This window comes from Lissotriton helveticus, chromosome 1_2 (genome assembly GCF_964261635.1).
Source record: "Lissotriton helveticus chromosome 1_2, aLisHel1.1, whole genome shotgun sequence".
NCBI classification, from domain to species: Eukaryota; Metazoa; Chordata; class Amphibia; order Caudata; family Salamandridae; genus Lissotriton; species Lissotriton helveticus.
The window spans coordinates 200456818-200470128 of NC_136058.1; the positions used below are offsets into that span (position 1 = coordinate 200456818).

The window sequence follows — 13311 nt, forward strand, 5'->3', positions numbered from 1 at the left end:
AACGTCGACTACTGCATTTAGGCATAAACCGAGAATAACATTCAAACTAAAAAAAGAAACCCTGCCCTCTCCATTCACAGCTTATGCACAGAGCAGAGGTATAAAAGTACAGAGGTTTTAAATAATCAGAGACATAGATAAACGAGGACATCATTCCCTTCCCTATAACCTAAATTATGGTTGCGTCATTTAGAAATAACCAGATGAAAAAATAAGCAGATCAGAGCTGGCTATGCAGGTTGTCACTGGCAGTGCCTTGAATGGCACCTTTGAATTGAAAATATGATCACAGTTAAATTGTTGGTAGGATATGCCAAACTGCACCCTAGGAGAAAAGTCTGCCTAACTGAGCAATGAAGCTTTCAGAAGTTCTGTGGTGGTGCCTCGGTTACCTACTTCACTAGTATCTGAGGTATTTGTGGCAGAGACAGGCTTTTGGAAAATCCACAAACATTGTCATGGTGGTGATGGTGCAGTGAACGGCTTTTAGAAGTCCATAAACATAGGGCCAGAGGCATGCACTGACCTGCCACCAGCAAAGGGTAGGTCTTAATTATGAATAAAAATTGAAACCCACTTTTCAAGAGTTTACGTCCCCGAAGCGACTGCAAGGCAAGCAGAACGAGGGTCTTGGTTTGCGTTTGGATCTGAAACTGCTCTAAGAAGGGAGATGTACACAGGTTGACCGGGTGATAAACTAGGGAATTTCGTGGAGGAATGAGTTGAAGTTCATAACCTTGTCACTAAGAAGTCAGTTTTCCAGGGTGGAGTATTATGCTACAAGCAAACAAATGCTCAATGATGAGAGCAAAGATGAAACTTGTGGGAGGGTAAACAGTTCTGATAGGCACATCAGGGTACCAGAAACAGACAGTATTAAACATTGGCTATAAAAATTGACGACCAGTCCCAAATAAGAGTAACATTTAGAATCAATTTTTAGTTAAAGTCCTATATAAATGTTCCTGTCTGTTAAGGACAAGAGGTACTAAAGGGTTCTATTCGTTACACATACAGTACATGCTGCAGGTACATTTCGCCAAATGGATGACCTGAGGATTATTTTGGGTTTCATATTTAGTCAATAATCAAAGGGGGTCACATTGTACTTGTGTGGAAATTGGAGAAGTCTAGTGAACACATCTCCTTCTACAATATGGGCTCCAGCAGGGCGGAATACAACGTGTGTGATATTGAGAACCTACTACACAAGTTGTTTTGGATACCTAAGAGAATGGTGCATCAAATGTCTTCCTGCTGGGACATCTGAAACACTCTTGTGCTGCCATCTTTGAAAACTGTATTTTTTATTATGGTTATTTCTGCTCTCCCCAGCATCTCAAAACCTACACCTTTATATACAATTTCTAATAACTTAGTTACTAACTCAGTTATCAGTGCTTGTGGAACTAATACTTCTGAATAATGGCTCTGATCGAAAATTACAATTTAGATTTTTTGGCCAATTTTATCTTCACTAAACTTATATATCAGAGCTCATTACTGTTGGACGAACGGACTGGAGTATTACAAGAATCGACAGTGACGCCTGCAAATACATTTTTATAGTTATAATTTGCATGATGTAGCCAGAGGCGCAACTAGAACCACATTTCGGGGGGGGGGGGGCTAGGAAAAAGCAGAGTGAAGCTGCAGGGGCTCTTGGAAGGGGTGACACAATATCAAAGCCCCATTAACATGCGCATGGTCTTTTAAAGACCTGTGAAGTGCTCGGTTGGGCTGTGTGTGTGCCCGGGAGACGTCTGAGCCCGGACTGCCACAGACGACGGGTGGGGGGGCGGAGGGGAGCTTGGGGGAAGCTGAAGACCTTTGATTCCAATGGGTGTTGCGCGCCTGGATATAGCTATATATAGAGTCTTTCTCAGGCATTCAGCTGCAAATTCCAATAAAATGCTTGAAAAAGTAAAATAATAAACCATGAAGACTATTGTTAAAGGAAGCCATGAGTGTAAGTGGAGAATTTGTGTTAACCATCACAGGGTCATGTAACCCCTGTGCTAAATATTTGCAAACTTTTCCCACAAAAACGGGTCCATTGTGCATTTTCAGAGGGCAAAATTCAATCTGGGAGTTTAGGTAAAGCAAAAGAAAGCTTAGTTACCTCAAACCCCCATGGTAAGTTCTGGATTTCGGGTACAGACATGCAGAAAAAGTAAAATGAACACCAAAAAAGAAGAAGGGTTGCAAGAAGTGAAGGAGCTGGCATGAAACAGGAGGTAATCCTGCATTTGTAAAAGTTATTGAGGGAAGTACACACCAAACTGTGCGGCTAGAGAGATCAGTTAGCGGATGTAACAGCTGAAGAGACCCATGTCTAAAACTTGCAGATCACTGATTCCATCTAGACATAGCTTTTCCTTATACAGTTCTACCAGCCATAAAAGTGGCACTGCAGTGTTGGAATATGCACACTATAACATAATAAAAAGTAGCTAAGAAATAAGATACTATTAAGGTTTGTGTGCACAGTAAATGGTCAATATGTCTGACCACTACTTTCAGCGACTTCTTTTAAGAAAGCTTTTGGGAGTTTTCGACCCATTGTATAAATCTGGTTTGGCCAGTACATCAGAAATTCTACTACGGATACTGAGCAATCTGCATTTCTTCCTTCCGAAAGGAGTACCATTCTTGTTAATAATATTAGATACTACAAAGTAATTTTCAATGGATAATTCATGTCTTCTGAGAGACTCAGCATGTTAGCTGCAGACAACACACAGATTATTGTAGCACGCAGTAACGCCATATGAGCTCTCCAATAATCTCCCTCTGTTGGCTGAAAATATTGGGTTAATATGCACTGGGAGGAGCCAGTTAAGAGCAGAGGCCCAAAGTGTAACAACTATGAGATATTTTGCAGAAACTGAAACTGAGGGAGACTCTGTTCTGTAAACAGGCAAGAAACTGCTATGACTTTTCAACCGCCCTTTACCAGCGCATACAGCCAAAGAGTAAACCGTCAAATTGAAAATATCCTAAAAATGCAACAATATTTCGTTTTCTAAAATGGACTTTGCAAGACTAAGTCATATATAACCACCCTCTTCTATGGTGTCTTGTAAGCAATAACTGCCTGGTGTCTCTCTTTAGACACCAGGCAATAACTGCCAGGTGTCTAAAGAGAGACGCAGGCTTAGAAAGAGGCTAGTGCATGCTGGAGCAAAGCAGCACGCTACATCAACAAGAAAGAAGAAAAACACTAGAGGAAGTCATTGTTCGCTCATGCCAGCCACTTGATTCCACCTTGGATGTTGTGTTCAGGGAGTTAATGACTGAAGGAGGGATGGATATGGGATGATGCATGTCTTTGAAAACATACAGAGCAAGACTGATTGAACTGGACAGGTTAAGGCTGTAGTTTGAAGAAGTAAACAGACTGTTGCGAGCACTTATGTAAGCACTGCCAAGGCAGAATGCAGAGGCTGACTGATTTGATGTCTACTCAGAACACAAGCTTGCCTATAACATTTTATAAAAAAGTGGTACAACTACAGAATATATGAATTGGTTTAAAAGTTATACAGAAACACATGCACCAATTTCTATCTATCTATCTATCTATCTATCTATCTATCTATCTATCTATCTATCTATCTATCTATCTATTTAAGATAATGAGCCTAAAATGGGACATAATACCTGCATGGACACTTTTTATGAATATTGAAAGCAATCCTAGGTATTTTGGACTAATGAATCTGCTTAAGTAATGGAACGTGAAAGAAGTGCAAGTATCTTTCAGAAGGATTACCAATTGAAAGACAATTCTCTTTAACTCTTCAATGTTGTGCAGACTTCACCAAGACAGGTAAGCATACAGTCCCTCCACTTACCTACAACTAATGACACCTGGACTACTGTGCAGAGACCCCTGCTGCTCAACATGTGTGGCATCCCTGGTACAGGGAAGCTACAGAAGTCCATGGAAAGCATCTTAACAGTCCCTAAAGAAGTAGGATGAAACCACATAGAAAGGAAACAGTAAAGCAGAAACCTTGCAGAAAGAAAGGCCCATTGACTAGAATTTGGACATCTTGCGGGAAAACACTCATACCTAAAACAAAAAAAAGGAGAATACAATGCCCGCTCTTTCCAAAGAAGTGGGGAGGGTGCTTGAATAATGCGCTTGTATTGATTATTAAATCCATCACATGTAAGCAATCACATGACAAGTCAGGGCCCAGCTGACAAATGGAGCAGAAATTATATGACAGGGAATCTTAGAAGACAGTCACAAATGATCAAAAAGTGGAGTTACATGACAAGAGTATGTGGTTAACTGGCAACTTGATGCCAATAACAACCAAAGACTTCTGTAAGACAAAAAGGGATAAAGAGGCAATGTAGGACAAGGAAAATAAGAGGAAGTGTAACATATAAAGTCAAAGAAGATGGAAGTAGCTGTGCTGCCAATCTTCAGCAAGGAACTATCCACCAAGATGAAAGAACATGGAGTGAAAAGGAAAGCTCTATGATATCAAAATTACAAATGGTAGAACTGCAACAAACAAAACCTCAAATACCTGCTATAGTCGAATGTAGATGTAATTTGACAGCAAAGCAAGAGATCAATTTATAAAGGAGTACCCTAGGAAAAAATGGACTTTGAGACGCTGGAGGAAGGTATTGAAACCTAGCACAATGAAGAGACAAAAAATAATAATGTGAGTAAAAATGGACTCTAGAGTCCTGAAAGACTCCTTAGTATCTGAAAAGACAGTGATACTGTGCAGAAGATAAGGGTGACGGTGAAAGGCATGAGATGAAGACAAAGTGTTTACACCCTTGTAGGGACAGTTGCAAGGATACTCTTGCAATAGTTCTAGAATGGTCCGTCTTAAGAGGACACAGAGCAATAAGGACATGTTTCGGTTAAGAAAAATGACATACGTGATCTAAATTCCCAGCTAGCTGGGGTGAGGAACTTCAAGAAACGCAGACAGGGAAAAGACTGCCCAAAGAGGAGGACACTGTAGAACAAGTGACATACATTTACTTTTTTGGGCTGAAAAGAGTGCAAATAAGGCTACAATGTAGAACAAGTGACATACATTTACTTTTTCGGGCTGAAAAGAGTGCAAATAAGGCTACATTCTAAATTATTAACAATACCATTGGCAATCCAAAATACAGGCCCTCTCAAACACCTTTTAGTGATGGCTACCAAAAGAACTGGTTTCAGAGTACGCTATGATTGATTTATGTTGATCGCAGTTGAGATTAATTTAAACTACTCAACATCGAGAGATTACCAGACATCATATGGCAGCCAAAATCTTTATGTCATGTGTATCTGTAAAGGCACTATTCCCACACGAGCACATTCTGGCACTAAGGGACAAACAAAATAAAACTCACTTCCTTTCTAGGATAGAGCAAATTCGAAGGTGGGATTTCCACTTGACAAAATAAGCACAATAACAGAGAATCAGGAAGTTGGATGGGAATCAGGTGGGGTGAAACTTTTTATACACCAGAAGACCTACAAACATACACTTAATATGGGTTCTTTTAAACTAAAGATACTTTTGAAAGGATGCATAGGGTGGAGAAAAGAACACAAAAATAAAATATGTGACACATTAAATGTATTTTATTATTTCATTATTAAACCAGGTTTAGCCTCAGGTAAATCATTATGGTCCTGCAAGTTGGTCTCACAAAAGGGATCCACTGTAGCAGCGCACTTGAAACCTACTCTGGAAAAGCATAAAAGTAAGACTTTTTTGGTCTGTCCTTTGAGGTCGCCTTAGTGGGCTCGCCAGACTATTGTTTTTCCAAAAGATCATGCATAATATAGATACATACGCTGGCTGTAGGAAACGTGGGCTTCTCCCACTAGTCTGGCACATTCTTCACAACCGCCTAAAAATAGTTACTTTCTTTTCAGTTGCAAAGCAGGTTAAAAGTTTGCTTCTTAATTTTTTTAATGTTAACTTTAAATTCTGGTTATTTATTTTGCCTGCAATTTGGATGCTCAGTTAGATGGTGATTTACTTTCTGTCTCCTTTTAAAGTTTAGTTATAATTGAGGCACATTATAACACTGCAGCTGCCTGCAATGTGAGTGCTAGTTTAGGTGAGGATTTCTTTTTGTCTCCTTCACAAATAATAATACAATGCATAAAGCAATTAGAGATTTTTTATTTAAAAAAAATCACGAGCAAAAAAGCAGCTTAATCGAACAGGTTTTAAATCTAAAAGTTTTCTTGCAGCACATGGAAGCCATATTTAGGTGGTAGCGTATTTTCTTTTTTTCCCCTTTTTATTTTTGTGGCATATGCTTGCAATGAAAAAGAAATTGACCATTGTACCAAATTGCCAAGGCCAGACCTTTGGGCTTTGCCAGTGCTAGTATAAAGGTTAAAGTCAATGATTCTGAAATTACCCACCCCTCCCTCCCCATTTCACCCGTGGAATTATGAACAGAGAACAATCTTCTGGATCAGTAGGTGTGGACTGGTCTAGGGAATATGAAGTTACTATGGGCCGGACACTGACTGCAAAGACTGGGAAGCCCGGCAACAGGCAGAGCTGACATAATACTAGCCTCTTCCCACGCTTTGCAGGCCTATCAAAGGCACCATCATGTCTGCAGCTCTTCGAATATCCCTTCCACCAGCTAACCACTAACATTATTTGGTGTCAATGGCAGATTCAGGATTACTCCCTGCAGTCCTCAAGTGTTATATCCATTCAGGTATTCAACAGCGTATTGTCAACGCGATACATGTACCTACAACGGAAGAGAAGTTAATTTTCTTACTCACTGGTTAGACTGAATTCCCTGCTTGGTGCAGCACTTGAGTACTAGCGGCTGGTACCCATGGATTAGATAACGCAAATACCTTTTTCCAGGGTAAGGTAAAAAAACAGACTGCAAATACAAATTTGGCAAAAGCATAAGGCTGCATTTTCAGAGACTCTCAAAATCTCAAGCATACATTAATATCTCCCAACAGAAAATTCGACCTGCATCTATATCCACTATCAGGTACTTAAACTCAAATATATTAAGGTTTAAGTCATAGTTAAAAAAATAACTCAGACTTAAAATAATAAATTAAGAATTAAATACAGGTAATTTTTTGTAGGAAGATATTTATGTGAGTTCGAAATATGAATGACATGTGTGTGTATTATCTATAATTATTATGTATGTCTTTAGTTTTACCGAATATGTTTTTGCAGACTATGTTTTCCATAGGGAAGCTCTCTCAGGTGCCTCTATATGGAGTGAACATATTACTAAAATCAGTTTACAGAACAAACACAAAGTTAAAAACTAGTAGGTAGGTTTGCAACAGCTTTACAAAACTATTCTTTGACAATAGAAGATTGAAAACAACAAACATAACTCACTTACAAGTTCCCCTTTCCACTATATGTATATTGACGTGGGGTAATAGTTGTCTGAAAATTTGTTTCAGACAGCCGCGGCCCGTTGAGGGAGTTACGGGGAGGGGGAGGGGCAGGGTGCTAAAAACCGGCATATGGATAATTGCAGGTAAGTAAACAATTTAATTAATAAAACGAATTTCGTAGTGTGCCTTGCATCGCAAAATGCGATCCAGTGCGCGCTACGAAATTCGTTTTATTAATTAAATTGTTTACTTACCTGCAATTATCCATATGCCGGTTTTTAGCACCCTCCACCCTGCCCCTCCTCCTCCCTGCCCCACCGTAACTCCCTCAACGGGCCGCGGCTGGTTTCAGATGCCCCCTTTTCTTTCTAGCCCTCCCCACTAGTTCAGAACAGAAAAGTTGTGTGCATTTTCTCCCCTCCTCTGTTCATTTTAACGATACAACACTCAACACCGCCCTACCCGCTCCCACCCCAAAGGATTACATACCGAGTAGACCAGAGATTAATACACAAAAAAGGGCATACCTGTAATTTTGTCTCGCACAAGTTTGCAGGATTCTATTTCGCCAATGCTCCCAAACAGGCTCCTGAACTCCTCCTGGGTCATATTCTGTGGCAAATAGTTGACTATGAGGTTGGTTTTGCTGTCATCCGTGGCAGCCCCTGTTTGCATTGGTGAAGGGCAGTTTCTACTGTTGCTGGAGGGTCCATTGCTCGTATTAGACGTAGGGCCATTTGACACCTGAGGTTCCATGGTGCTAATTATCTAAAAAATAAATATAATAATGATAGTATATGTAGATGAAACTGAAAAAAAGACTATTTCACTTGTGATTTTTATGTCAATTAAGACTTGCTAATGAATGTCTGACTTGGAGACCAAGCACAGCATCCACAGGCAGTCTGAGTCCGCCTTCCAACCTTCAATGAAAACACACTAAATTCCTCTTATTTTTTCTAAAGTGGGTCATGTAAATCTGTCACACTGTGAACAAAACAGTAGATGCAGAGGTAAAAGCACTATCATTTTGTTAATTTAAGGTTAATTTCTTGCTTCAGCAAGGGATTTTTTTGTAATCTGTGTGCGCTTGAATGCTGCAAAATTAAAATTCGAATACAATGGAGGAAAATTAGGTGTCATTTAAATGATTATTTTTATTACAGTAAATGGGCACTGTTAGACGCTCACATGTGCGGTGGGGAAACCTATTCATCTTGCAACATACTGCAGAGCACACAATACCTGTATTTTCACTATTAGCAACCTCCACCCTCACCCTCTCCCCCACCCCTATGGATGCAAGCTTGGGGCTGCACGGGGGACCATACATACCCTGTACATAGAATGGCAACGCAAACAGTAGCAAATGTTATGGAAAGTGCTTGGTAATAGATGGGTGATTTTGTCGAAGCTGGGAGCAGAGTCTCTCTGCAGAACAGACTGCATCAGCAGAGTTAAGGTGAACAGCCAAGGGGGTGCATTATAAAAGAACCTAGAAGAGTAAGTGTGTGTGTTAAGTGGTGGACTCAAATATGACATAGTTGATACTGCTGAGAAAGAGCTAGTACATTTATTGCATCTTTGAGGAAGCCTAGGTGTATGCATCTCTTTGTGAACAAACAAAGTTGTAAATACAACAACATGTGATCACGACAGCAAAGTGAAACAAATGCACATGCCTAGGCAGTTAGCACATAGCATTGTGTCTTTTTAACAGGATAACGCATGGAACACGCACATGACACGAGCAACAGCCACTCACGTTCTGGCCTTTTGCATTATTCGCGCGGGCTTGCTGTAAAATGCTGTTGCCAACGACATGTAATTATATGGCCTGGGGTAGTGGTGCCATTTTGGGAAATCACGTAACGTGTTAACGATTTAAATTACAAGTAGGCTAAGTAGAACTACATAAATACTCTATACCTGATACATCCAACTCCCTATTAGCCAAAGTGCAGAGGGCACAGTCCTTTTTTTGTATTAGGACAAACTAAACATGAATATTCTGTTCATATTCCCCTTTTGGATAGTGTGAGGCCAAATCACAAAGGCAAGTAATGCTATCAAAAAGAGAACTACAGCAGTCAGATTGAGGGAGATTATATCCAGCATCTTGAGGTAGGTACCATAGTGGCTGTTCCCTTTATTATCACTCGAATGGTTTGGTAGGGGCCTTGAACAGAGCTGCTCTCAAAGCATGTTGACCACGTCCTCCTAAGAAGGCCTAACAAGACTAATTGTGTATGCACACTTTGCTCTACATATTAATACAGTAATATTCGATTTTTCATTAAATATTTGCTGTTTATGAACTCTATATATATATACTATATATTTTAAGCGTAATGTTTTTTTAAATACTTCATTTTTGTATTAGATATTTTGGCTGTGGATATTTTGTTACTTATTATATTTTTTCCTGTCAAAATTTTTGTAGTCAACATTGGTGTACTTCGTCGACTACAAACATTATAGTTATGTAAAGCCACTATTTTAGATGTCTGTATTTTGACACCTATAATATTGTACCACAATACATTTCTGGTCAATATTGTGACATACAACCAACGAGAGGTTTGTACCATTTGTTTTAGGCAAGAGTGACATGAAGTAGATTTACAATAGATTCCAAGCCTCTTCTACCCCAAAATGATAAATCTGGCTAAAACTGCTCGGCCGCTGAGCATGAAGGAAAGCAACTGCAGACACATTTAGCGGTAGTAGCCTTCCTACAACACCGAATAAAATACAAAGCCTGATTACAACACCACAGCAAGCTCACGACTGGGACTCATGAAAGGTCATACGCAAATCATCTACGGAGCTAAATTAGATAAAATAATGAAATTCTCAAGGTACTCTATTAGATTTCTGGGTTTCGGCTACACTTAGCTATCACTATCACATGATACAGCTGCCTACGGGTCTGTCCCTCAAGCTAAGAGGCTGAGCATCGGAAGTAGACTTCTGCAGGGAGATGTCAGATACATACGTGCTCCTGCCTAGACTAGGTATTTGCCAGTTTGACTTTCTCCCGGCAAAATTTTCAGAATCTCGATTTTTACTTCCACTTCACCATTTTTAAGGTAACTGGCTTGTTTGTTACCTGATTTTATTTTGAATGCGGAGGGTTAGTGCATAGGACCACCTTCTCTGACCATGGCAGGTCATACATATGTTGACATCATTGCTATGAGAATGGACACGTCCGCTCAAAATTTAACAAACATTTGTGCACATTGCCCCTCTTGAGAGTGAGGTTTAGTGATTTTCCATGTCATTAAATGCTGCCATTTTAAGCAAGGAAGAAGAAATTCTCCCTAGGTAGTCTTTTTATCTACAATGTAAAAACAATCAACAAACGCCAGCTCTCCAAAAATATCCCTGGATCTCAGTAATCTACGAATATTAAGCTGAATGAAGGAGGGAAGTTGATTGTTCCAATAACATATCACCAGCCACGCACTGAACAGCAGTAGGAACAAGCCATGTGTGCCGCATACCCGGAAATTCTGACTCACTCAGCTATTAATCTAGTCCCATGAGAAAGGCAGGATGTAGTCATGACATTGATGAGAGCAGCTTAGACCTTCAAACAATGACTCATTTGAGAAGGTAGGACACGCGAAATAAAGGTGGAACTAAGAGAAGGAAAGAGATATAGGGAAAGATAGATAAGCAAAGATACAAACAGATAAGTAAGTACTGAGGTGCTAAGTAAGGATGAAACGTTTTTAAAGCCTACATACTGAAACGTGGTAGAATTATTTGTATGCTCTATAAAATGTCAAAATAATTACGTGGGTAGATACTTATATTTTGGGCCTCATCGAGAACACCTTACAGACAAGTCAAAAATGTGGAGTATCATCTTAACAAACCCTCTCTTCTGATCACCAAATTTTATCAATCACAAGCCTCCTCCAAATAAGATGCTGAAAGAGGTCCTCCCCTTCACAGAGACGGGGAGGGCATAATGTAGTCTACAATCTCCTTGTCACAGTCCAGGCTAGAACAGTGCACCATGATCTACACAGAGACTCCAAATCAGTAAATTCAGAAGCTCCAGTGAATTCATATCCAAGCACCAAGCTTTGTCTGGACCACAGATGCATGGTCACGCACTGACACAAATACACTTGTGGCCAAGAGAATGAAAACAGTCAAAAAAATGTGTTCCTTGGTCAAAGCGTTTGGGGGAAGGGTCAACAATATCTTCACAAAACAGGGCTAGAATACATCCATGTCTTTAAGAACTGCCAATCTAATCACTAAGGGGCAGATGTATGAAGCTCAAATGGGTTCGCAAACGCCGAAATTCACAGAATTTCAGCGTTTGCGAACTCATTTTCGGTAAATGGTATGTATGTAGTAAAATTGAGTGCAAAATAAGGAATCGCAAATTTGCGATTGCATTTAAGGAATCGCAAATTTTGCGATTCCTTAAATGCAATGTATGAAGCTCCCAGGTTGTGCGATTTCTCATTAAGAATTCGCAAATTACCACCAACTTGAAGTTGGTGGTAATTTGCGATTTCTTGCACAAAAGCACTTTTTTGCATTTGTGAAGGTGCCATGTGGCGCACATACATGCCCTTACGGGCATGTATGTGCGCCATGTGCGCACACATGTGAATTTCAGGGGTGCATCAGGGTGTCCTTATGACACCCTTGCAATTATTCTCAATTTGCGATTCTGAAATTGCGAATTGCAAATTGAGAATAACTTCACATTCATTCCTATGGGCCTCCTGGCCCATAGAAATGAATGGGAAATTATTCCTTATTTGCGATTCGCAATTTGCTAATCGCAATTAAGGAATTTTAAGAAATCGCAAAAAAAAATCGATTTTCTACATACATACCAATTTTCAAATCTCAAATAGCGATTTCTAAAAAAAATCGCTATTTGAGATTCGCAAATCTCAATGTTGATACATCTGCCCCTAAATGAGGTTAGTTTGCAAGAATATGAGGTAAACCTAGGCTAAGAATGTGAGCGAAACACCCAGCGTACACGTCCCACACTTTGAGTCAAAATCTGATAAACCAAACACTCTGCCAACATTGATGAGAGCGTGTGAAGAGGAATTACTTTTTAGGAAGCTGTGTACCTGGTTCATGAGAGTACCAGGGATAACCCATCCCCTTTAAAAAGCGATGCAAAACCTCTTCCAACTCCTCTCATGACCCCTTCAACTCTGCTAAAGAGCTTCCAAAACCAGTCCTTAGCTCTCTCCTCATCATTCAACATAAGTCGTTAGGACTGACCCACAACTAATAACTTTTAAGTGCTAGAATGAAACAAATCAGCATCACTAAGTATTCAAGTACCCCTCTAATTTCGAAGCCGCTGCAAGATTACCACGACTGTTCTCTACAGATCAAGGAGCAGAACATAGAACAGAACAAATACATTTGAATTCCCCAAGGGAAAAAAAAATGAAGGAAAAGGGACAGCATATTTTTCCTACGACAAATCCCCCAAAACTGGTGCATAAGGATGAATCTCATGGAAGCTTTGTTCTTTAAACAAGATTGATCAAATTAAGGGGCCGATTAGGATGGCGGACGGACTTGCGTCCGTCCGCCACCCCTGAGTTGGAGGGACCGTCCGCATGGGCAGCGGCGGTCCCTCCATAGCAATTAGGATGTGACCGCCACCCTGGCGGTCACATCCTGTATGTTTTACATTGCGGCGGATGCTGCTTGAAGCAGCATCTGCCGCAATGCAAAAAACGAAAGGTGTGCATTTGCATGCACAAAGCGGCAGGCACCGCGCGGTGCCTGCCGCTTCGTGCACGCAAGGGCATAGGGGTACCATAGGTACCCCCCATGTGCACCCCCCACGCAACCTTCACCCAGGGGGCCCGCAACGGGCCCCCAAAGTGACTGTCCGTATGCTTTTCCACGGCGGA

At 40.4% G+C, this 13311-nt stretch overlaps 1 protein-coding gene across 8 annotated transcripts in view; it reads right to left on the minus strand.

Moving 5' to 3' along the window:
* The window catches only part of ELAVL4 (ELAV like RNA binding protein 4), a 441663-nt gene that overhangs the window by 90830 nt on the left and 337522 nt on the right, over positions 1-13311 (minus strand). For all 8 annotated transcript variants that reach the window (XM_078671368.1, XM_078671335.1, XM_078671319.1 and 5 more), the window contains one exon: positions 7915-8155. In XM_078671368.1, the coding sequence (XP_078527494.1) occupies positions 7915-8155 (241 nt within the window). The remainder of the gene's footprint in view (positions 1-7914; positions 8156-13311) is intronic.